Source organism: Myripristis murdjan, chromosome 9 (genome assembly GCF_902150065.1).
Source record: "Myripristis murdjan chromosome 9, fMyrMur1.1, whole genome shotgun sequence".
NCBI classification, from domain to species: Eukaryota; Metazoa; Chordata; class Actinopteri; order Holocentriformes; family Holocentridae; genus Myripristis; species Myripristis murdjan.
The window spans coordinates 8,383,937-8,410,806 of record NC_043988.1 but is presented as its reverse complement, the minus strand read 5'-3'; the positions used below and the strand labels follow the sequence as shown (position 1 = coordinate 8,410,806).

Genomic DNA, 26,870 nt, shown 5'->3' with positions numbered 1-26,870 from the left:
AAAAAAAAAAAAAAAAAAAAAAAAGGCCTGACAGAAGATGTGTGGTGTGTCCTGGGTCAAGCTGTTTGTTTGTGTCCCTGCTGAGAGACTACATCGAGTTAACTGCTCTCTCTGCAAGGCGAAGGAGGGAAATTTGAGGAAATAATACTGAAAAGTGTCGCGGTGTTTCACTGCAGAGAAAACCTGCAGACGCTCAGCCCTCAGTGGAGCACAACCCATCTGAAAGGTTTCCATTACAGTTCCATTCCCGGTGCCTGTCACTTTGCAAGATAAGCGCCGCTGGAGCTGCAAATATCAGTGTTTCAGATCTTCATTCTGATCTGGAAAAATAAAAAAAACCCTGTGGCTCTAAACAATGTGTCGTGGGGGGCTGGGAGGTCTGTAGGATGTTGATTCCAACCGAATGCAGTACAATTAAAAAGAAAAGAGAAACATGAATGGAGAGATAAAAAAAAAAAAAAACAATGCCCCAAGAAAAGTTCACTTCAATGTTTTATTCATTATCGCGCAACATAAAACAATATTGTGGGTTTTTACCACATACACTATGTATTCACATAATACACCATACAGCTACAAAGAGAGAGACCGAACAAAAACACTTTTTTACATACTGCATACTTGACATGAAAAAAAGAACCAAGAACAACCCTAAAACTCAAAAAGGAATGTAGCTGCCAGTTGTGTATGTTTGTTTTCTTTTTCTTTTTTACTCTTTCTTTCTTTTTTTGTCTTTTTTTTTCTTTTTGGGATGGGCCAGGGTCTAGGTTTCTAGTCCAAATTTGGAACGTGTCATTAAATTAAGTGTTAAATAGAAAGTGGGACATACACACGTCGAATGCGAGCGTATGTGTGTGTTTGTGTGTACGTGTGGGTGCGTGTGTGTCGGTGTGTGTGTGTGTGTGTGTGTGAGAAAAAATATACAAGGTGGTAAGAGTGAGGGACTGAGAAAAGAAGTGCATGACTAGGGAGAAGAAGAGGGAGGCAGTACACAACTGCTGTTCCTGTATTGTCCAAATATCTTATCATTCCCTTAACATGAAAATGTACAACATACTCAAAAGATAATTTCAATAACCTTTGGTACGTATGCTGTACCAAACATTAAACCCAGATAACAGTCTTAATATAATATGATTCTATACCTCATCCCTGTTGAAATGAGAATAAAATACCTTTTCAAGTACAACGTGGAATGAGTATCAATAGAGAATGTATTCAGCTGTTTGAGTGTCCCCGCCCCCGCCCCCAAAAAAACCATCAAAAGAGATTTAAATTTGTAGCGTTTACAGTCTGGTCGTAACAAAAGACTTTTCATAAAGTCAGCACCAGGGCAGCTTCCGATCCCGTGAAACTGCGTTAATCAAAAGTATAGTTCTCTTGACATTCTAAGAGCTCAGAAAAATATTTTACGGTCATCATTTATCCCTCGTTAGTTTCCACAGTGAATTTAAGGTGTAGCATCGTAGCACCGGCTTTTACCCATTCAGCCTCTCAGTATACATGCTTGGGAGATGAACGCCTCTCATCTGCCAAACTCATGTGACACATAGAGAAATTTACAAAGTTAAAAAGAAATCATGTACAGTATATGCTCAGCACCGATTCTTACATAGATCATAAATATGACTGAATCCATTTATATATATAGAATGTATATAATATTATGTGTGGAATGTGGACCATGCATTATGGTTATAAAATGGGGCTTAATTAGATGCGTGACAGTGTCCAACAAACAAGGAACCAGAGCGAGGGATGGCCGTATGAACCGGTCCCGACCCCCTGCACCACTCCATGGTGTCTGCGTCAAATAACCCAGTCATCAGTACAAACTACCTGGCATCTGCTGTCTTCCACAAGGGCGCCATGAGCTGCTTCAAAGTACATCCTTTCTACCTTTGTTGATAATAATAATAATAATAATAACTGACACGTTTAAAAAAAAAAAAAAAAAACAGTAGGGAGGCAGTCTCTTGCCTGATAGTCTAGCACAAATGACAAAGACTGCTGGGCTGCCCTCCTCGCTACACTCTGCCCACTGCAACAGCCCAGACTGATTCTGTAACTACCAATACGCTGTGAAACATCTCCCTCTGGATGCAGTCCTACAACATCATGATCAAGTCGGTTAAGCTATCAAGTGCAACTCTACTGATATACAATAGCATACATACCAGATTTATGGCTAGCTTTTGGATTTGTCCTTAGCTTACTGATGGGGGATCGATTATTCTTGTCGAGTGACTACGAATTTGGTGACTTTCTGGCTTAAACTGACAGCTCACGTTGTCTTCAATGTGATGAGTGAGTTTCTGTTGGGCCCTTGACACCTGTTACAATCCTTATATAAGTAAATTAAATCAAATGTGTCGAAAGGACAATTTTCTTTTTTTTTTTTTTTTTTCTAAATCACTGAAATAAATGCTTCTTTGTATATATGAGGTTTTGGTTGGATAATAGCAATTGTTCTCCAATTCAAATGACCGTCATTAGTGGGCATTTCTAGTGTGGCGTTAGCTTGCATGATTGGGGGGAAAACAGTTTGTTTGAGGAGGTGACAGGTCACTGTCAGTTACACGCTGCCAGGGGGGTAAAAACAGCAATGTTACTAAGTACACATTTACTGTACACATAACACATTGGGACCGAGTGTTGTCCACTGTTGTTAAGGGCTAACAGAGAAGACTGGACTTCTTTAAAACACCCCCAATGATTCATGATTTAGTTATTATTATCCCTCACCAGTTAAATAATCTTACCTAAATATTTTAATATTTACATTTTTTAATCTCTCTCTTGAGAAAATTAAAAAAAAACAAAAACAAAAACAGAAAACTAAGCTTCAAGTTGTCAATAATCGGCTCTTTCTTTTTGTCATTAAAATCAAGATTAAAAGTGCTTTTATAAATCTTTTCTTCTCTATGTACAATTTGTATTAGCTATATCAAACAAAACAAGACAAAAAAAGAAAAGAAACAATAACACCAAAGACAATCATCATTATCATCATCACCATGTAATAAATAAGAGTAAAAAAAAAAAAGCGGATTAAAATGAGTGTGGAGATCGATAGCACACAAAGGGACATATGCATGATTCTCTGCCCTCAGTAGCCAGTTGTGATTGTGACCAGTGTCTCTACAACGTGAGGTAGAGCGCCGGAGACCCTCTGGGGAAGCACCAGGGTCTTTCACAGATGACAGCGGCAATTGGTCCTAACAAACTCCCAGCAGCATGAAATCAAGCCTGAATCCAGCTCCATCAGTCACTTCTCATTTTCATTGCTGCTAACCATGTGGCTGCTTGAGTTTCATTCTTCAGGCGCTCACATGGTCAGCGAAGGAATAAAAGAGAAAACGATCATAAAGAAAATGATCAGAAGCTCATGGAGCTCAATGCAGGCTTTCTAATTGTCTGTATGTTTGGCTCCTCTCTTTTGATCCATACATACAAATGAACCATCTTCATCACCCTTTCTCTCCCTCTCACACACATACACACGCACACTCACATGCAAACATACATGCACAAAGCGAGAGGTCCATTGATTCAATGCCCTTTTAGCACCTGAAAGCTTTTCTGTGAATATCTGCTAATAGTTACTAACAATACATTGAATCACTTATATAACTTCACCTGCTGTGGGAGGTAGGCTCTCTCAGCAAAGGCCTATAGAGTAGAGTGAGCCTTGACTGAGAAGAAAGGACTTTGCCGCACTAACTGCAAAATCTTTACAGGAGTAACTGATTCGTAAGCTCAGTGACAGAGCTGCAGTTGCTGCAGAGGGGTCACTTAAGCCCTATGGTGGCCATACTGATTTGCTGGCTCTGTGGTGACACGTTTGCAGGACACACACTCTGCTTGAAGATGACAGCACCATGCAGAGGAGGGACTGGGCCCTTCACAACAAGTCAAGTGTTTAGGGAAAGCACCAGAGTGTGTGTAGGAGCACCTAGGAGCAATGCTGTCAATTTTTTTCCATTGCTGTAACTCAGCTAAGGGATGGGTTTCCCAAAAGCATCCTCACACACAGGTCATCTTTGTTCCATTCACTCAAAATGGGACAAACTGCTGAGAGGTGCTTTCGGGACACCCAACCAAACAAACAGGTGATAATATCTCCCTCTAGTGGCCATGGTGGTTAAAGCAGTAAGGCAAGACTCCGCTGGCTGACAAGAGCTTATGAATGGAACTCAAGTGCTTGGAGGTTTGTGTGTGCACCACATTGAAAAGGATGTCACTGCTGCCCTCTAGAGTTTACAGTGGAAAGTGCTCGCTCCCACCGGAACATTTTAGGAAGATGATGAGCACCGCCTTATTCCTTATCCACGTGATATGAGCAGACCCGGGTCAAATAGCATTTGGAACATTTTAGGAAGATGATGAGCACCGCCTTATTCCATATCCATGTGATACAAGCAGACCCAGGTCAAATAGCATTTGCAAATAATATTTAGCACTTGTTTGAACCTGCTTGAAGTACCAGACAGATGTGGTTTGCCACACAGGACAGCATACTGAGTACAGAAAAGTGTTCAAAAGGCAATTTAGTATATCCTTCTTTGTATATATACTTTCCTGGTACCATTAGTTGCCTTCAAGCAATAAACTACATCCTGCTGGTAGTTCATCTAGGTCAAAACAAAAAGACTTATTTGCAAATACTAACTGATCCAGGATAGGTTCAAAGCACCCATGTATAGCATCAAGTGCCATGAGGAGTAGAAGAATGGAAATTGGTCACATGTGGAAGAGGAGCACCAGTGAAAGCTAGGGTGGTGTAGAATAAGAGGTGGAGGAGCACATATCTCCTCATGGCAAGAAGAGCGGCAATGTTTGCTCCTGTTCTAATTTAAAGAGGCCTGAAGTGAAAAACATTATCAAAGATAAATATCTGTATAATATCAATATAAGGATAGATATCTAAGGTAAGCCTACAGGAAAGGCTTTGTAATATATATGATTAAAATTGAGTTGTTGTCTTGCGGTGCAGAGAATGGCTCCTCCTCTTTGTATAGCTGGAAGATTGACAAAAACCAAAGAAATTCAAGGGGAAATAGGGTACACATTTTCCAAACATGGAAAAAGCAATTTCCGAGTCTGATTGACTCCTGATTTAAAAAATATATATAACCAAAAACAATCACATCATTAATAATAACATTAATGAAAACAACAATAATAAAAAACAAAAAAGTCTTCATAATAATAACAATACCTGTAATAACAACATTGACAGAACAATAGCAATCATAATAATATTGATAATAATAGCAATAATTAGGATCATTAAAATTCTATGAACAAGAAGAAGCAATGGAGTTCCTCTTGCGTGAAGAGAGAAAGAGCACCACAGGCAGTGTGTCTGTTGGCGTGAGGCCCAAACCGCTGCCTGACATGAGGTAAAAAACAATATAAACGCCCTCCTCCAAGTGGACTGTGGAGGGGGCAGGATGAAGAGATACCAGACTGAGGGACGGCTGAGAGACATTCATCCTGCTCATCCCTCTCTCCAGCACTCCACCACCAGTCTGTAGAAGTCTGTTTGTGTCTGTCTGACCTCAGACAAAGTGGCTGTAGGGTCCAGTGAGGTGTGTGAAGGCATAGGGACACACAGTAGCAATGGAGGTGGTGTGGAGCGTGGATGCTAACCGTGTCACTGGACCCTCCCTCTTGTCCTTGGATTGTCCGGGCCCCGGGCTGGCCCTGGCACCAGAGCCCCCCATTTGCGTTTCTTACCGAGGGCTTTGATGTCGTCCTGGGAAAGGCCGAGGAGAGCAGCTTCCTGCTGCCTCTGGAGTGCTCGCTCTGCCAGGAGTTTCATCTTTGCCTCCCACAGAGCCAGGCCATGCATGGGCTGGTTGAGGTTCTTGTGCTGGTAGAAGACCAGGGAGATGCGGGTGGGGTGGGATCGGTCAGGCTTCTTGAGTGGCGTGGTGGCGTGTAGCTCCCGCCGGGCACATTCAATTAGGATGGAGCCGTGGGCTGGTGCTACTGCCACCCCACCAATGTTGGGGTCCAGGAAGTTGTGCTCACTGTCAGACCACACCTCATCCTCGTCCTTACCCCTGATGCTCTCCACATCACTCTCAGCACGGCCAGGGTCCCAGCAGGCCTGGTCTGACTGCTGCAGAGCATCAGGGAAGAGGCGGCCCTCAGGGGCAGGGGACGGGGTGCTGCCTGCCACTGAACCTCCACATGACTTCCAGGCTTTCTCCTGGAGCCCCAGGGGAGTTGAGCATCGACTCTCCCCGGTTTTGGACCACATTTTGTCAGGATAGGCTCCTGCAGGGTTGCTGTGCTTCAAAACAGGACTGTATGCCGCAGGCCCCATAGCCCAGGCATTAGGCTGGGGACTTGGAGCAGGGCTGGCCCAGTGGTTAGGGGTGCTTGGACATGGGGTGCCTGGCTGTGGCGTGCCTGGGGCTGAGTGCGAGGAACCAGACTGTGGTATAGCTAGATGAGGGGTACTTGGGCGTGGGGTGACAGGGCGTGGGGTGCCTGGGTGTAGGTTTCCCAGGAGTGGCGTGCCTGGGTGTGGGGAGGGAGCTGGAGAGGGGTGCATCTTGAGCGAGGGTGATGGGGAGGGGGCAGGGGAGGCCATGGGGGTGTTTGAGCCAGGATAGGAGGTCCACTGCTGGGAGTAAGGAGAGGGCTGCTGCTGGGGATGCTGGTGGAAATGCTGCTTGTCTGAGGAGAAGGGTGAGGCTAGAGGACCTGGTTTAGGATTTACATGCCCGTCCCAGCTGGTGGGCACAATGCTGCCATTTGGCTTGTGCCCCAGCCAGGCAGCGGGCTGCGGGGTGGTACTAGATGTGTTTGTACCAGTCTGGCTCAGTGCTGTGCCTTCATACACCGGCACATCCATGGGCTCCTGTTTGATGACTGGGGTGCCTCTGTTGGAGAGCTCAGAGGAGACAGAGTTTGGGCGGGACTGGCTGTAGTCTGGCAGCTGGGGGTAAGCACTGCGTTGGTTGGTTCGCTCTGGGTGTTGCTGCTCTGGGAGGCTAGGGTAGGACTGGATGAGTCTGGCCTGGAGGCTTTGAACATCAGGCTTCTTGTCCACCTGGACAGCCTTACAGCCTGCTTTGGCCAAAGAGCTATTACGGCCCTCGTAGGTCCTCAACTGAGGGGGGAAAAGTGCATTGGGGGTGTAGTTGTAGTAGCCATAGGGCAGTGCAGGCAGATTGGGGTGGTAGCCATTTACTGGGCCTGGTGCAGAGGGCTGGCCAGTGGGAGGGAGGCCTCCTCTTGCATAGTACGCAGGGTGGGAATAGACGTTGTTGAAGGGGTCTGCTGCCTGCGCAGGGTAGCCATCCATGGATCCGTTGAAGGGCTCCTTCTTTATATTGGGTTTCACCTCTTGTTTTACAATTGCTGAATGTTTAAAACAGAGGAGAGGCCAAATTAAAAACAGAACTTCACTGCTCATTTTTTTGAATGTTACAGATGTTTGTATATGGCCCATAATATTTGGCTTCTATATTTAACAACTGACATGAGTGAAATGGCAATGCATTTAATCCTTTTACTCTATTGGAAATAAAGGCCAGAGAAAAGTGATCCTCTATTAGAGACTGTTTTTGTCAAGGAGGACCCCATTCTTCAGAACTGAAATATACATATGTGGCAAATGGGTGGAATTGCCAAACAGAACAGCACAAAGTGTGCCAGAAAGTACATGCAACCACATCAAAGTACTTTGAAAACGAGTTTCGTATATTCTTCTAACAGTTTGCTTGACATGGTGAATTGTCCAAATGCAGGTAGCCACAGCCATCTTGAACTACAAGCGAGTTAAAACAAACTTCAGGAATTATCAGTCACACTATTTCATACAGGTCTATTGAACACGATCAAATGTGCATTAGGAGTGACAAAGAGAACAATAAAACATTTCAGAGCAACATTCAGAAACACACCTCTCAACACAGAACAAACTAAAAAACAACTGACCTTTATTGCCTTGGGGTTGTGGGGAGCCAGGGATGCAGACTTCAGTCTTGACCATCATTTTCTCTGGCGTCTCCCCTGCCTGTTGCAGGAGTTTGTTTTTCTTCTTCTCTGAGGCAGCCTTCTTGGCCTCCAGGCGGCGCTGTCGACAGGACTTGGCTGGCTCAGGCAGCTTGCGAACTTCTCGGCGGAAAGACTGAAGCACCTGGATGGCTCCTGACTGCATCTTGAGGTTCTGGGCTTCTTCACTACCAAACTCGTCAGTGAGAGAAATCTTGTAGAGGGGCAACACATGGAGCTGTTCATCCTCAGGGATCTCCCCCACCATACGGTTGTCTTCCTTAGTCAGAGTACACACCTATCAGAGAAGTACAGACAGAGCTGAAAGTTATCATGTGCATAGCTCCAAACATTAGAGCAAAACAATGTGTGTGGGTCTTTCCACCAAATATGCTGAAAATAATACTGTAAGGTATAAATTAAAGTAAGATAAGTAATGTAGGGTAAGATAGGTTAAGTACGGTAACAAGGTAACATAAGGTAAGTTAGCGTAATGTAACGTAATGTAACGTAATGCAACGTAACGTAATGCAACGTAATGCAACGCAATGCAACGTAACGTAACGTAACGTAACGTAACGTAACGTAACGTGACGTAACGTAACGTAACGTAACGTAACGTAAAGAAATTGAGTCAAGGCCAACAATGGTACAGTCACAAGATTTGAAGATCTTAGACAATGTTCAGACACTTGCCAGACATTTAGCCAATCTCCAGTGAGGGAAAAACCAGATATACTAGAAAAGAGATATACTAGAAACTAGAAAATGTCTTACAAATTAATTTGAATGTATGAAGAGTCATCTTACCACTGTGCAGCCGTTGTAGAGGTTGTGCTGGTCCTTATGAGCGTGGGCACAGAAGTCCATGCAGGCGGTGACTCCAGAGAACGGCCTGCCTTCTTTCAAACCCAGCCTGCAATCTGGAGCTGTCGACTCTGTCTGACACTGAAAGCGAGGAGAAGGGCCAACATTACTTTAAAGTACATAGCTATGGAAGGTAGCTGGAATTTGCCAGTTTCTGAAATCCTTCTGAAGTCACTTTACATCTTTCTCAGTTTGGGATTTTGTTCCATATTCAAAGGCACCCACTTCATAGGTGTAATAGGTTCATAGCCAGCCTGCAGCGGCCAGCTCATAACTAGTGCAATCTCTGCCAGTGGATTCTTTCCTTATTTTCAGTGGTCTCCCTATCCAACACACCCACATAGAAGCAAAAGGGGCTAGGACGTGTCAACCAAGGTCTTCCTCTGGTGTACTGCTCAGAGTGAGTGAGGAAGACATTAGGCATGCTTTTATTGTGTTGTGCCAATAAATATGACTTATAACCAGGCCCGAATGGAATACGCGCCCGTGGTGTTCTGACGAAAAGTCCGCAGAAATTTGCAGAAATTCCGCTGAATTTGAACACAATAGTGCTGCAACACACAATAGTGTTGCAGCACCGTTGCAGTGTACCTAAATGCATCCCGCGGATTCTGTTTGGGCGTGCTTATAACTGATCATCATCATTATGAATGGCAATACCTGTGTTTCCCAAATTCAGTATCGTACCTGTTTGGGAGTGCATCACAACCATATTTATATTTAAGATACTTCCATGCCTGCAGAAGGCATTATGTTTATTAACTTGGACCTGCCAGCCATTACTAATATGCTGACATCCAGTGTGTCTCCACGCTCCAGCAGTGCAATAGCAATGTAAACCTCCTCCGTGGAACCTATGCAGCCAAGAAGGAGGGAGTCACTGACCTGACCACAAGCTGAAGAGTTACAGCTACTATTACAATCCTCACCAGGCTGTAGGCCTCAGCATGTATGTGTTTACAGCCATGTACAGCATGTGTGTATATGAGCTCTCCCACAGACAGGTATTTGCCTGTGCTACTAACCTGGTTACTGTAGGCCTGTGGGGCCAGCCGCTTGTATAAAGGAGCCACCTCGGTTGCCAGATTCTGGAAGTTATCCCTGAGTTTATCCTCCTGATGACGCAAAGCAGAGATCACAGGTCAGAACAATACAAAGAATACAGAGGTCAGCAACAGTAACTGAACATTACTCAAGTTTACAAAGGTAGAAAAATTCTATTACACCAATAGAAAGACAGCTGGAATGAATACATGTGGCCTTGCTATCTACTAGGATATGATTGATATGAGTTTCTCATGGGCAATAGTGACAAAAATATTTAAAATAAGCACCCTGTAGCTGATTTTTATGCTTATATCAAGTATCTTTAAATCGAACTATGCTCAGGCAAAAAATCCCCCAAACTAGAGTGTTTACCCCAGAATTTATTCAAGGTGGAAAAGACTCTGAAACACTAAAACCGCTCGCCTTGAACCCAGTACCCTGTGACTGCTACCTCTACTATTATTAATACTAAGAAATGCCGGTCATCATCATCATCATCTTCAGTGTTATAAATATTCCTTATTAATCACACAACATTTATTTGTGTGACTGTATTTATTCTAGAATTGATCAGTTGTACAATAAATAAAGACATTCAGCTGTCACAATATTGATTCAAACAAATTCATATTCAATATATTAGAGGTGGATGACAATGACTGGCAAAAAGTAAAGACACCATGTAGACCAAGTAAGCATATATACAATATTATGATTGTCTTGTCATGTTCAGGGCTACAGGAAGCTAGGCGTCCATCAGTACCTCTTCGGGGCGGTCCCCTTGTAGCCTAAACTTGCGTGGTGTCTTGCTTCGAGCGTACTTGCAGCCATTGAAGTACATACTCCAGGAGCACCCAAAGGAGAAGGAAGCACCACAGGTTTCAGAGTCCTTGCCTTGACATGCACAGGTACGACTGCAGAGGGAGACAATGAGCAAACACACACACACACACACACACACACACAGTACAATGTATTAGGCCATGTGCCCTCAGTTTAAAGATTTTGTCATCAACACACCTGGATGGTTTGTTGTTCACTTAATGTTGAAATGTCTTACTGTCTGCACTATTTGTCGGGAGATAAAATTGGTAAGAATGAAACCTATAATTTGCTGAATCTCTAATGAGAGAATTTATAGTAAGTTGTAGTGAAATTAATCTATTCCTCATGTTGCTGGGAACTGCTGGGAACCCCTGTGAAAGCCCTCAGGGATCCATGAATCTCATTTATCCAGATCAAAATAGCTGACTTTGAGATGGAAACATAACATACAATACAGCAACTAACTTCAGTGTGATCTTCAGTAAAGATACTCAGATAGAGGATGCAACAATCCACAGTCAAGCCCTTTGTGCAAGACACCAATAAGTGTTGAGCTAACAACTGAACCACTACTGGCCATTGTGACTCACCACTGAGCTCAGAGGACTGACATGTGAAGATGCCTGAAGCAAATGATAAAGTAAGAACTATTGGATATTGTAATAACTTCGAATGTAACAAAATGCCTCCTGGAATGGGCTAAAAATCCAACAAAACATGTGAGTGATTACACTGACATGTTTTGTTGGATTTTTAGCCCATTGCACTGTATTACTACATTATCCAGTCATTGCTGCTTAAAAAAGAGTGCAACTGTTTTTTGTCTAAAGATGCAATACTGACTAATAACAACTCAGCTTATATTTTTTAAGAGGTATGACATGTATAATCAGTACTATTATTCCATTACAAATACATTACAACCTTTGAGGGGTAATGTATGCTACTTTATGCAATAAAGCAATCTCTGTATAATCCAGCACTTGATTAAATTAACACATTTTCAACCAATTTGGAGGGACACTATCCACCTATTTCATTTAATTAATTTATATTATCAGCTGCTACAGATGGCTTTGACGTCTTTTTAGAAAAAGGCTGAAGACTTTTCTCTTTTCTGAAACCTTTAACTAGATCTTATCTATTGATCTTATCTTTGTATCGTGAGTATGAAATGTGCAGTTAAAGTTTCACTTGACATCACTGCCGGTATATAGCTGCAGCCATTTAAGACATGAAATCCCAAGTAAACACAGGTGTTACTAATGACATTAAGGTTGTGTTTCCTTTAAGTGTAGCACACCCTTTCCAGTGAGCCAGCATGAATAATACAAGGACCCTGGCTCGGTTAGACCAAAATGGAACAGAACCTTATTTAATGTCATTAGTAACACCTGTGTTTACCCTGCTGTGAGCCATGAAGAACCATCAATAATAAAAACAAGAGAAAGGAAAAAAGCCATTTCTGATACTTTTGCTGGTCTTCTTATATCCTTAAAACTTGAACTGCTCAGTGTTGTGACTGGAAAACATGGGTAAAGTCTTGTTTCCTTAATAAAAATGTGTGTGATCAGAGTCTGTGTGGATTTACCTCACAATCCCTGACTAAACTCCAGTTCCTCACATACTATGAAAGCCTACAAGATTGCTTTGGAAAATGGCTTGAAGATGATGTTGCCGATATACAAAATACTCCCTTGCAAAGCAGTGTTAAAGCTGGTGTTAAAGATTATCCATCAGTAACTCACTCATCGTTGAGGCCACATCGTCGGCTGGTGGGATTGCCAAACTTGGTGAGGGTGTCGGTGAGCTCGCGGTACAGCTTGTCACCCAGGGCCCTGGGCACGCCTTCCCAGGCCATGATGAGGATGATGATGACAGCATTGGGACAGTGGTGGCCTGCTCGCTGACGTACCAGACAGAGCAGTTTCTCCGTCTCACTGCCACGACGGATCACCTGACAGAAAACAGTGAGGCAGAGATTTACAACTTATTCTTACCATACACCTTTATATATTCACAGAAAGTCAAGGGAGCACGCTTGCTCTTTTTCAGCAACATCCTCCCTCACATTCATGTAGGCACACAAGCTGTCCAGTACAACCACGGTCATCTGACCATTAGCCAATGGGGGTGGTGGAGTTGGGGGTTAAGTTGCCTGCCCCACCTACATTTTTCTAGCTAATCCAGGGATTCAAACCTTCTAGAATAAAACACACTTCTGTAACCTCAAAGCTACTATCATCCTTTCAATACAAAATTATATATAAATTGATAAAAATGAAAACAAAATTCACCACAGACTGTTAGTAAGGATATCTTTTAATAAAGACCTCTTCTTACAATACAGTAACCTTTAGTTGGCAGACACTCACACACAGTCACTGCAGCGAAACCTTTGAAATACTGAGCAACGTACAATGGGTAACATGCTTATATAGCATTTCGAAATGAAATTTTACCTGCTCTGATACTTGCTCTGAAATTTGACCTCTTCTGGTAACTTGATACTGATCTTTTTCTGGCAAATTTCAATACCTTTCTGAGAAACACTGTCTATGATGCTATTGAAACATTTTTTTAATTGTTTGCACATACTGCCTGCTTTTCTCAACAGAATCAGGCCACACTCATGCCATTTAAATGCCCTTATGGTAGAGGAAAATCAGTGTAAATAGGGTACTTTGAAGTTCTTTGACTTTAACTCCAGATTCCTTACATTTCGCTATCTATACCAAAAAGGATCATAGGTAGCGTTTTTTGATACCCAGCCCTCCTGCAGTCTCTCACACACTGTTTCACATGCACCTACACTGACACACACACTGCACTAAAGGTTTCTTTTTCCCTCAGTGGGGTGGCTGTTTTGAATCCATAAAGTCATTAGCAGGAAGTGTGAGGGGTGAGGAGATAAGGGAGGCTGGACAGTTGTAGAGAGAGACCTCCTGCTGTTTTACTGTCTGAGGGCGAGTTTGTTCCCCAGGACCCCTCATTACACACACATACACAAACACATACTGCATAAATCTGTCCTTGATTAGCTGTCATTGTTGTCAGGTGGGACAGCAGCCTAGTAACACCTCCCTCCACGCCTCTCCCTCTCCTTTCTCTCTTTCTCTCTCACCACCTGAGTGGGGCTTCAACTGAGTTGCTGTTACAAAGATAGCTTAAGAATCATGGAGCATTTTTGCAAATTAAAATAACAAAAAAAAAAAAAGAAAAAGAAAAAAGAAACAAAAAGGAAAGAAAAGGCACATGCTCAAAATAAGCAAAATACTACAGGAACAACATGCACTATTGAACACTCAGTGTGTCAATGCGTGGGTAAAGAAATGTCAACCACATGACATCTATGCCATATTACTCACCCATTTAGCAATAGGACATCCTCGGGAGCTCTTTCCCTCCTTGCCAGTGTACACCACCTTCTCAATTCGGATGGCGTCCCCCTTCTCTCCGTACCTGTGCAGAAAGGGAATGTTTAAATGGCAGATTAATTGAAAAGCCTCCTCCCAGATGGTAGCCGGTATGATTACATGAGTCCATTTCAGCACTTATTATTTACCACCACATGGGCATGGAGGGTTTGTCATGTCTCACTTTATAGAAGATGCACAATTCATATTCCTTTTTTTAATCAAGGCCACATTTTTGGGGGGGGTATTCTGTTGATTTATTTGTTTTTGTCTAGGATTTCAAGAGTGCATCTTTTGTTAGGGATAGCACTCATCAATTACAGACTAAATTTTCCTTTTAGCCCTTATTGCTCCAAAACAGTGCCATTTTCTCAGGTGCCTGCGTGTTTCTATATTAGCTGTATTTGTCAACTCTGACAGACAAGTCAACCTCAGTGGTCCTGGCTGGCCAAGAGGAGTGTTCACAAGGCTCTGCTGAGATTCACAGAGCCATGGCAGTTGAAACCAGAGCCTAGCACCACCAGGCTCAAAACAATGCCAGCTGCAGGGCCTTCTTCCTTCTCTTAGGTTGTGTGTTTGTGTGCACATGCGCAAGTGTGAGTTTCTTTTGTGAACATGTGTTTTTGTTTGTTTTGCGTGTGCGTGTCTGTATGTGTACACCGGCTTGTGTTTGAGCAAATAACTGTGTGTTTGCAGTTAATTTAAGTGTATGTGTGCATGTGTGTATTTCTGCAGGACTGTTTGCAGAGTGGGGGAGTGTGTAAGAGGGCGGTGGCATCAAAAGGGGTGTTGGGAGGGGTCTGAGTTTGTCAGATGCTCAGTCATGGTTCATGTCTTGCCTCTCGCTGGCTTAGTACCTGTCAGTATGAAAGCATCAGCTATGAGCATCTATGGCGTGGCAGGTGGCTGAGAAAGTGGGAAAGGAGTAGGCTCTGACTCCACAGGGGTGGCCTGCTGGGGTCAGGGCCAGGTCAAAGGTCACCCAGGGACTATAGGGGGGCTATAGGTTTTACGTCACCTCTGAAGCAAACAAAGCGTGGGCTCTGGCTTGACAACCCCCCACTCAAGCTGCCCTTTCTAGGGATAGATGACTCATTGGTCCTATTGAAATCCAGCATCACAATGAATAACAGCCAGTCCTAGTGTGGCGCCAAAATAGACTCCTGGATTATGAGCGATGATAATTCAATTGATAATTCTTTTGGTTCCAAGCTTCAGCACAGTGTTTATTAAGTTATTATGAGACATCTAATTACATAAAATTGCTGGGTATATTAAGTGTTGATGTCTTTGCCTCCATGGAGGACAATAATTAGGAAAAATGACTACACTACAGAGTACATTAATGAACATATACCATGGACAAACATAAAAAATTAGGACTCTTGAAAAAACTGTTAAAAATTAACCTTTGATCACTGTTAAGCTTTAGTAAATTAGTCATTCTGCAACCAGCAAATTCCTCATTGAGCTTGACAGCTGCACTTTGTTTATTTTTGCTTATTAAAACTGCCAGCAGGGGAGCTAGCTAGTCTTCATTTCTGAACTGAATAAATATTAAGCCTCTAAACATGCAGTGCTTAGCTAGCTCAATCTGTTTATTGCTTAGGATTTCTTTTGCACAGCAGACAAATTGACAACAACTGATCCTCTGATCTTATTAGATTGGCTTAATGAGGCTATCCACACATTATTTTGCATGTGGCATAAGTAGATTTGTTGGTCCAGATAACTAACGCTGAATGTCATCTTGGATTTCATCTTCAGCTTAGATCATTTTCAATTTAAGTCAGTAGCAAAATAAAGCTTGATGTGTAATAAAAGTGAATTAGGCTTTACATGTATTTATTTTTAAATTACAAGCTTCACATTACCAAGTTTCAGCCTTAAAATAGAAATAGTGATCTTTTAATAGAAATAACTGAGCTTGAGTTTAGTGCACAAAACATGGACCAGTTCCATCCAAATGTCCAGTGTTACTTCGTTGCTTTCCTCCATTTCTCTAGCACTATCACTGCCTCACACTTGTCTCTCTCTCTGTCTATCTTTCTTTGTCTGTCTCTGTGATTTGATCTCCAAACCCTCCTCGTCTATTCCTCCCTCATTCCTCTCATTCTCAGCTATCGTCTGCTGCTGCCTCTTTGCTCCTGTGCTCTGTCTCTGATCTGCTGATGATGCTGATATTTCCTGTTCCTCCGGTTGGATTCTGGGTCAAGGATTCCCTGAGGACAGAATGAGAGGAGGAGGAGGGGAGGGGGAGAAAGAGGAGGAGGCAGCGAGAGAGAGAAAGAGAGTGATAGCAAGAGAAGGAGGGAGGGAGAGAGAGAGAGAGGAAGACGAAGACAAGGCAGAGATGAAACCAGAGAGGAGAGGAGAGGAGGCTCACCTCGTCTCCATCAGGTCTCGTATGGAGGCTACAGTAGGTCCAGATCCCAGGTGATTGTAGTAGGGCCCTTCATCCTTCTCCAGGATTTGTTCTGGAAATAGAAACAGTGCAAAGTGAGGACACAACATGACAGCGTTTGGCAGGACCTGAATGTTTTACAAGACTTTGATTCAAATACTTCACATAAGCACTATAGCAAATGTCACTGCAGTAACCATTTACATTTTGAAATAAACTAACATCAACATGTTCAAACCAATGACAAATGACATGGTATACGACACTGAGGTAACACTACACATTTTCACCCACAGCACAATGCTACGGTGGATTATAATTTGTAATTATCTGTATGATCTACTAAATTTCGTAATATTCAGCCAGTCAACGAAGCAAACTGAAATCTACTTAATCACAGCTGTAATATAGTCTGTTTTTTCTATTATTATGAGTTGATGTCAGCATTAATACCAAATACATATTGCACTTTTTTAAGTTGAGAAATGATGACATAATGTAGTTACTTGAAACAGTGGCATCAACTATTTATCCTGTCATACTTGTATTTTAATCCTTTCTGTGCTAGTCTTTGCAACAGTGCCCCCAGTGTCTTCTTTGGACAACCTATTATGTTTTTTACCTACCAAACTGGTCAGTGATATCGGTCATAAGTCAAAGATGTAAGGAAAACTTTCCTGAGTCCTCCTAAGTTTACTATGTTTTTATTCACTATGTTTTTGTTAACTTCAAGCTGAAGTTAACAAGTGTCTCTTCACCTCATTTTGTGTGAAAGTGCAAGGTGTTACAAGGTGCAGTTTGCTCTATTCTCTTCCCTCTTTATTTAGCTCACACCACTTCAATTTCTTTCAGTGGCAGGTCTGGTGGGGTCTATGGGGTTAGAAACCTTAGAAAGTAGATCTCTTAGTTTAGAGTTGGGATTAAAGCTTGAGTTGGATGGCTGTTGCTGTGTTTTTGGACAAACTGTAAGGACAACTTCTTCTCTGTGACTAACAGTGAAAGTGATAAGATATCTGTTCAACAAGCTATCCTGTTGAAGGCAAGGCATCAGAATGTGATTGCAACATCTACCAGTGCTTTCACACGCAGACGAACACACACACACACACAACGTGGGCTGTTGCTGTAGGGTGTGGTGTGTGTGGAGGCACTATATAAAGCAAAAGCTGTTTGAGGGAGTGATGGATAACTCAGGATATGTATGGGTGTAAAAGAAGGACAAGGGTGTGTCTGTGTGTACAGTGTGTGTATATTTATGTTCTGTGACTTCTTCTTAGTATGTGATTCTGTAATGGTGAAAGTATTAAATATAGACACTATTGCATTTTCCATTAAATTGTACTTACATTTACTGTTACAGTGTGTTGTTTAAATGGGATGTTGTTCCGTTTATATGGAAACTACTTCCACTAGCTTCTGTGTGGCAAATGAAACATGAAACATACACTTCTATCTGAATGTTCTGCTTGGCTCTTGCTTCTATAAAACACTTCTTTATTATCCTGAATTCTAATGTTGCATTCATTCTGAGATGCTCCGGATAACAGCTAGGACATACATGCAATGTTTTCTGTGTTTTGCTGGCTCAGAGTTAATCTGAGGTCACATTCCCCTGTTAGGGCAGGGAGGGCACCAGGGCGTGGCTTAGGGCAGGAAATGGAGGAGTCATAACAAATTCTTGAGTGGGGATTTTGTGTGTGTTTTATGCTTTGATTCCCAGAGACATCAGAGACTGAATCGTAGGAGGCAAAGGGAAGGAGCCTGTAGTTATGGTACTGGTGATGGTTATGGTGGTGTCTGTGTGTGTGTGTGTGTGTGTGTGTGTGTGTGTCTGTGTGTCTGTGTGTCTGTGTGTGTCTGTGTGTGTGTGTGTACATGCATGGGCTCCAGCAAGGGTCTATTTACCAGGCCTTGAGCTTCCAAAGCCCACCAGCTAACACCCACTAGCAGCTAGTGTCTAAACATAAAAATCCAACATATTAAACTGACAAGTTTGCTATTCACAGTACAGCAGTAATACGTTGATTGATTGAGCATGGATCATTGCTGTGCTAGAGAGGACAGATGTAAGGTGTAATTCAGGCAGTGGAGAGGTGTAGTTCAACACTAAATACTTTAACCTTTCAAAAATGATCATGGATGTGGTGAAGGATTCAGGCTCAGACATAAATGTTCCTGAGGCAAATTCATACTGATATATAGCAACTGATGTTAAGTTATGTACAGATGGGGTCTTTTACGGAGAAAAGCATAATGTCAGTGGTGTGGATTGTAACTTGCTTTAATTTGTTTCATTAGCTTGTCTGTGGATTTGTGTCTTTAAGTGACAAATAAGCATTATTATAGCAAGGTTTAACTTCTACATGAGAAAATATTTGTTGCACCATCTGCAGGGGTAAGGTAACTCAATGTCTAAACAGTCTAAATTTCCAGTCTCGGCCTTTTCTACTCCCCTACAAACTAACAACCTGAGCAGTGTCCGACCCAGGCTGTTAGGCTGAACCCCTCTCTGTGTGACAAAGGGTTGACTGAGCACCCTGCTCTGTTCTGCTTGCCTGCCAGACCCAAACCAGCACAATAGGCTCCTTCTGCCACCGCTATTGTTCCTCCTTGCTGTCCTCAGTGCCTCATACTGTAGCAGACTGGATGGGCTCGGCCACACACCCTGGCAACACACACATTCTCAGACGCACTCAACAAGCGTCCAGACACAGGAGCTGGAGCAGAAGGGGACTGAATCACCTGATAGTGGCCCTATTTGGTTCCATAGAGCAAAGCACTAACACTGTCAGCATTAGGGGCTCAGTTCCATGTGTAGGTAAACAGGTGCACCATGGCACTAATACAGCCATGGTCATGTTCTTTTTATAGTGTCAGGTCTACTTATTCTATTGATATAAGAAGGAAAATGGATAATGTTGACAATTGTGTGGTGTTTGGGGCATGAAAGAGTATGTTTAGGAGGTGCTAATACAATATGTGGATCATCTCATCTCATCTCCCTTCACACAGACATACACCAACACACTGACTTACCCACGCAGTTGCAGGTGGGGAACTCTGCCTGTAGGTCCTTGGCAGGGGTGTCCAGCAGGCTTTTGGTGGGGGTGTCCAGGTAACGGAGGGGAGACTCCAGGAAGCCTCGGAGGGATGGAGAGCAGGGCAGACTGTCCTTAGACGGTGTGTCCTCCTCAGAGTAGCATGTGGTGGAGAGCACTGCAACTCCTCCTGACGTTTCAATCTTCATGCGTTTGGGTAGTGGTGAACATGGCATGCTGAAGGGGTCCTCTAGTACACTGGTCTGTAGTTGCCGCTGGGCCAGGACGGTCTCGTGATGCACAGAGACAGGCATAGTTCCCTTGCACTGTTCCTCTGAGAGATTCTCTGTAGAGGCCTGGTTCAAGGTTTCTTCACTTTGGCTCCCTGACTCATTGTTCCTGTCAAGTTCCATCTCCTGGTCGGCTGGAGGAGGTATGGAGTTAGGAGGAGTGGTGAGAATCTGGGGGGCAGACTGGATGGTGGATGGTGACGTGGGCCTGTCTGGTCCTGAGTTAGCACTGGGCTGGGACTCACTCACCACCAACTGAGAGGTTGTTGGTGTCTCCTCCATGGGCTGACTGACAGGTGGGTCTGGGGCTAAGGAATCCCCAAATTCAGCCTCAAACTGGCGGATCAGTTCTTCGTACTTCGGGTCCACATTTGTGAGGCTCGGTATTTGTGAGGTGCTGGATGGAGATGAGGAGGTCGGAGGTGTGGTGGTGCTGGTGTCACTGGAGGCCAGGCTGCCTGCTCCCTCTGAGTTAGCATGGGTTACAGGGGCCACAAGATGGGGCTGAGGGCCTGTAAGAGTTGGAGTGTTTTCTGACAAGGCTGGAACAGAAGAAGAGGGAGTCACTAAAGAGTTGGAAATGAATACCTGAGATTGGGCTGGGGCAGGGAGGCCTGCAGCAGCAGCCTGAGTGGAGTTACTGGGGAGGGGCAGAGAGGGGAGAAAACCTGGTTGCATGCTGGTCAGGGCTGGTGCTCTGTCCGGCGTGAGGACTGGTGGTTTTTGTATGATGATCTGAGTCTGAGGCAGGAAGGTAGGCATGGAAGCTTTCTGCTTAGGCTTCTTGATGACTATCTGTTTGGGTTTGGGAAGGATGGGGGCTGCTAGTATCCCACTCATAGCTTTGATGGCTGGAGAGCCTTGGCTGCTTTTCTTCTTCTTGGGCTCCTTGGGCTCATGTTTAATGGTCAGGTGGGGCAAACCTTCAGCCCCCACCTGGGGCCACCACTTTTTCAAGTTTTGGCAGGCCTGAGGTGTCCGTGGGCCTGGAGGTCCAAAGCCAGAGGAATGGTTGGAGAAGAGGTTCCTCTTGTAGTGAAGGTGCTGTTGCAGAGCTGCCTGAGTAGAATGGCGGATGGCTGCTTGACCAGGAGACAGGGGAGTGCTGGGGTAGTGCTGGCCTTGCTCCTGGCCATTCATCATGCCATAATGTCCCATGGAGGCACTGTGACGATAGTACTCCCCAGGGTCTGGCTCCTGCTTTATCCTGGCAGTCTCTGGGTTGGCCTTGGCCTCATTTAAACTGTGTTGGTGGGGGACAGGGACCTTGAAAGGACCATTGCTGAACTTGCCACTGGTGTCACCAAGCAGTTGTTTGAGCTCTGACATGGGATCTGAGCTACTGTGAGGTGGAGCAGAGCAGTGAGACTGGGGCTCAGGCTTCATGGACATCCACTGGTTCCTCTGGTCAGAACCTGTGCCTGAGCCCTCCTGCCACTGCTGGGGATGAGGGCTAAAGCCGGGTGTTTTTCCCTGACCTGGGAAGGAAGAGGTAGAGGAGGGGAGAGGGGAGGCGTGGGGTGGCTGGCCCTGGGACTGGGGCCTGCCTTGCTGCTCCCAGGACACTGGGGCCCGCTGGCTGGGGTGTAGTCCTGGAGGGACAGATTGTGAGCGTGAGGAAGACGAGAGGTGATCAGGGGAGGCCGGGATCAAGCAAGTGCCATTCTGAGGCTGAGAGGGGAAGTTTTGGGCATGTTGATGGTGCTGATGGAGGATACTGTTTGTGGATGCCTGGCCTGGAGAGCCCACAGCCTGGTGACCAGTGCCAGACAGCTGTGTGAGGGCCTCTATAGCAATGGCTGTCTGGAGACTGATGTTCTTCTCCTTAGCTATAGAGAGCACCTGAGGAGAGCAAGGTATTGGGGGTTTGGAGCAGGGAAGCTGGTCTGTTTGACGGCCTCGGATTCCCTGTTGCTGCTGGGTGTATGAAGTGGACAGACCATGGCCTCCATTCATCTGGGGGTAGGGCTGAAGGTTATGATGCAAATGGGCCTGCTGTATGTGAGGCTGTGAATGTGGAGGAGCATCAGCCATCTTGCAGGGCCTGTGATCCTCACTGGTGGCCAACTTGATCTTCTTCTCCAGCCACTCCAGGTAATCTGGACAGTCAGGCCCATCACAGTTACAGTTGGGGGGCTTATGTCCATGTTTGGCTTGACTCAGTGCTGTCTGTAGGGTGTTAAGGTCTTCCAGCGGTTGGCAGCCTCCCTCAGGAGACCCTGCAGAGAGTCTGGCCTCAGCCCCATCAGCACCCATCTCCTGGGTGAACTTCTCATACAGCTGGGCTGTGTTGGGCTGTGCCAAGGGGGGAACAGAAGAGGAAGAAGGCGGCAAGGAGCCAGCAATAGCTGAGAAAGCTACCAGGTTGCGGGCATCCTCCATGTCAGCGTGGTGGACAGGCTCACCATGGGTTGTGCCACTGTTGCTGTTCCAGCAGGGCAGCTGCTGTTGGGTGTCACTAACCTTGCTGTGCCCTGGCACCCAGCCCTGCCCTGGAGGCATACTTCCTGCCCTCTGCTGCACTGTTTCCATAGATGCCTCCTCATTGCTGGGGTTGCAACTCACCCCATTGGCCGGTTCCAGGCTCAGTGCGCCTTCCTGGAGGCGGTCATGTGACCCAATTTCCATCTGGCCTCCTCTTCTGGGGCCATCCACCGAACCAACTTCCAAAACAGTCTAAAAGCAAGACATGGAGAAAGGGAGAGAGATTAGTGAGGTCAGTGAGGCTGTAAGGAGCCAATAAAGATAAGCAAAGTTATGCACAAACATTAGGAATGAACAACTTGGAATAAACAATGCTCTGCATATTTTCATAAATGATCACAGTCGACAGATGAAATAAAATAGTAGTTTCATTTGTATATATCATGTTCCAGGAACACATTAACAAAATTCACCAGAAAGGTAAGTTAAACACTAGTACAAAGAAAGTTAGAACAGAATCCATTCCCTTCTTTTAGGTTTAGCCAGAATTTATTTCTCTCCCATCCCTCACATACAGGCAATGTAGTGCTAAAGAGTCAGGTCAGAAGGGCTAGGGAAAACTGAATTAAATACTGCTTAAGTAGTGTGGTTTAACAACAGACAAGTGTTTATGTCACAAGTCATGTGATCTTGTTTCACTGTTGTAAACCCTGCTCCAGATCGGTTGGGATATGCAAAACAGGTAGTAGGAGTCGACAAACATGTCATTAAGGGATGCCATGGAGGTAGAACAGTAAATGCACAGTGAAAGCAGCAGCAAACAAAATATAGCCTAATACACCATAATATATATTCAACAAGATTTTCAAACAAGCCTTAAAACCAAATAACAGATTTTCAAGGTAAAGTTGTGACAATAATTGATTCCAGGCCCAACTTTCCCAGGCTGAAAAATACAGCTTTGGCAAGAATTGTTACTAAAAAAAAACAGTCTTCCCCACTTGAGATGGGCTGGTCCCTCAGAAACTTATTATTTTGAATTGTGTGATGAGGTCAAGTGAGGAGGCCTTCAAGGAATGGAGCTGCCTAAAGTGTGACGAAAGTTATACAGATCAAGAAGACTGTTTATGTACTTTATAATCACCTAGTACTATTTCAACAGCGCAGTTACTACATTTCTTAAAACCAAATTACGGATGTGAAAAGTTACAGCGTAGTTTTAACATCACAAGTATGACCCCCACTTACAACTAAGAAATATCATGATAACGTTCCTCATGGTGACATCAGGATGGCTGCATCCAGTTGTCTGATATAAATAATAAGAAACTGCAGTAGCAGCCACCTTTAGTGTAGTTAAGTGACTAAAGCAAAAGTGATCAAATTAATCTAACAAATACAGAGGAGAGGAATCTCTAGGCAACACAAATGGCTACATATTCTTGGACATTTTGCAAAAACCTGAATTAGGGTCACAACAAATCAACACTAAGAAAGAAAACAACATGTATTTTAGATATTAGATGCACTATTCATTCCTGTTCCTGGTTAACATTTTGCAATGTTAACCATGAGTCGATCAGCACAGCCATATATCTCACTTCCTCTTTAAGTCATAAGGACAGTCACCACATAAGTAGTTACACTGACAAAAGTGCAAACACATGTCTATTCATCAGACCAGGGTCAAATAGTATCTGCAAAAAATTGTGTTTATTCTAGTCTGTTTAGAGTGTCAGATGGATTAGCTTCATCACAATGGAGTGTAATAAAGTTTTAAGAGTTTGAAAGTCAATTTACTACATCTCTCTGTGAATGAGTACTCATCTGACACTGGCTAAACTGTCCTGATGTGTTAAAACCCAATCACATGGTACTCCAGTACACTTAAAACAGGGGAAGTTAACTTAAGAAGTTATTTGCCAATACTAAGCAACCCAGGTCTGCTTCACATAGATTACCATTAAATGAGACTGAGGAAGAACAGCAAACACAGATAATCCAAGGGCACACACAGAAATCATTGACAGAGTTCATGTTATGGCTGAACAGTGTATTCCAACCCTTCAAATTGCCCTAGTAGGCATAAAACAATGGCACACTTACTACTAAAATACATTCTTGTGTCTCTCACCAGCACTGAAAGAAGACAAATACAATGTAGAGTATAAGGCCTTGTTAGTGTTAAGGCCTTCTAAGTGCTTGTTTACTGTAAATAGACTGAGAAAGTCTAATCAAGCAACTATGCTTCATGCTGCACAGTGAAATGGGAAGAACACTAGCTGGCATTAGCCTCAAATCAGGGTAAAAGCAAATTCCTGCCCCACTATGAGACAGGCTGAAAAGACTGACTAATACACAGTAGCATATACCAAACAAATCCCTACACATCCACATCCACACAAACAAACCTCAAGGCAAGTCACAGTCTGACTCCAAAGAAGATGCCAGCTGATGGTCGCATGCCTTGGCACAAACCAAAACTATTTCTTGGTCCAGATAGACTTGAACCAGCCTCCACACTGTAATCCTCAGCCCAGTGGAAAGAAGAAGATGGCTACTGTTTGTAGATCCATCACCGGTTCACAGTGGAAGTGAGCTAGACATCCAGCTTCCCCATCATTTGAATATTATTGAAATGAGCCTTTGAAGTGACTAATTACCGGACGGGCAGTATGCTCAGGCCCTTTGAATCCACCTTCTGTGCCGAGTGTCTGGTGGGGGGTCCCAGGGGTTGGTGGTGATATTAGTGGGAGGCGGGGGGGCTAGGGGTGGGGGGGGCAGTGAACAGCCGGCATGCAATACGTGAGGGGCCCCATGTCTGCACACTATCAGAGGGATCAGATGGGAAGGAGGAAGGGGGGGGGGGGGAGTATGCATGGCAGTTATGAGAACTGCAGTGTTGAAACAGTGGCCACAACAATACACAGCCTAACCCACAATCTCATACACACAGACACACACACACACACACACACTGACACTCTCTTTTCCTCTTTTTCTCAGGGTTGCATGTACATAATACTGTGCCGTAGACACCATTAGAAACGTCACACAGATGTAAACTCAAGCTGACATACTTTCAACAACCGGGTTATCCTGAGCTTTGCCGAGTGCAACATCTATCAGAGAGTGCTTCACCAATATAATGACAATTCCGGTATTACTCGCACAATGTGAGCTTAGATGCTGCCAGGATGGACTGGCATATGTGTTGCACTTATACCTGTAGGTGCCTTTTACCTAGCCAGGCACTGCTGACAGAGTAGACCACGTGCTCTGACAAATATTTACACCATGCCAGGACCTACTCTCCTGCCAGTACTCTATCTTCCCACACACACACGTTTGTATAGGCACGACACACAGCACAAAGTGCTTCCAAAACATCAACACGCCCAACCGGAAGAGACCTTGCAGAACCCGTTAGGTCAAGCGGTTCAGTCTGGGAGCCATTTAAACAAGACAAGCCCATACGCCTCGACATTAGGGTACAAAACAAAAGACAAAGATTAAAACCAAAGAAGGAGGAGGAGGAGGAGGAGGGGGTGAAGAGATATTGGTGGTGGAGCTGGGGGGGGGGTCTTTGCCTAAGGAGTAGACAGCTGAATCTAAATCCACGCACGAATAGTCAACACCCCCCGTCCTACTCCTCCTCCCCTCGCCCCTTCTATCCTGCCGTGCTGAGGTAGAACGTGAAGCAGAGCCTGTGTGACAATATAAGGCCGGCTGAGAGACCGACAACCGGCGACGCATACTTACATAATCCTAGACGTCCAGACAGCACTACGGGTCTGATAGCAGAAGGCAGAAGGGGACACAGAGAGACGCATGAGACTCGTTCACAGGCAGAGCAGCCGACAAGCAATCCAGCCTCGCAGCGTTGTGTTTCTTTTTATTTCCTCCAGTCTGCGCCGCACACAGACAGAGCGAGTGCTGAAGCACAGCCGCATGCATTCACACACACACACACGCACACACAGGCAGCCACACACGCAAAACACACACCTCCCCCCAGCACAGCACACGCGTTTCTCGTTCTCTTGCCTCTTCTTGCTGCCGTCGCTTTCTGTTCTCTCCTTTTTCCTCTCTCATTATCTCTTTCTGCTCCTCCCTTCCCCTTTTTCAATATCCCCTTTCTTTCTCTCTCCTACGCTTGCAGTCGGCTTCTCCTCGCAGCCCCCACCTTCCCTTCTCTCTCTCTCTCTCTCTCTCTCTCTCTTTCTCTCTCTCACTCGCTCTCCCTGTCTCCATTCCCCTCCCTCTCGCTCAGCCTCTCCCTCCATCTCCTCCCCCCTCTCTCTTCAGTGTGTGCAGAGCGAGAGGCCATTATCTGAGCCACAGTGGGCACGTACGATGGAATGGAGGAGTGTGCAGTGAGCAGAAAGAGAGAGAGCTGGGGGGATGGACACTAGTAGCGGCAGCCTAGGAAACAGCACAGTGCAGCAGAGCTATTACCAATGAGAAAACCCCTCTCTGCCTCTATCCATTCCCTTGAACACTAATAGCTCTACTGCATTTGATTATGTTACATACAACGCTA

At 44.6% G+C, this 26,870-nt stretch overlaps 1 protein-coding gene across 1 annotated transcript in view; it reads right to left on the bottom strand.

The window, feature by feature from the left end:
• Window positions 1-479: 479 nt before the first annotated feature.
• The window catches only part of tet3 (tet methylcytosine dioxygenase 3), a 38,563-nt gene continuing 12,172 nt past the window's right edge, over window positions 480-26,870 (bottom strand). The window contains 10 exon segments of the mRNA XM_030059398.1: window positions 480-5,707; window positions 5,710-7,380; window positions 7,960-8,314; window positions 8,827-8,964; window positions 9,909-9,998; window positions 10,694-10,844; window positions 12,504-12,712; window positions 14,124-14,217; window positions 16,558-16,648; window positions 19,612-22,579. Of these exon segments, the coding sequence (XP_029915258.1) occupies window positions 5,565-5,707; window positions 5,710-7,380; window positions 7,960-8,314; window positions 8,827-8,964; window positions 9,909-9,998; window positions 10,694-10,844; window positions 12,504-12,712; window positions 14,124-14,217; window positions 16,558-16,648; window positions 19,612-22,531 (5,862 nt within the window). The 5' untranslated portion in view covers window positions 22,532-22,579 and the 3' untranslated portion in view covers window positions 480-5,564.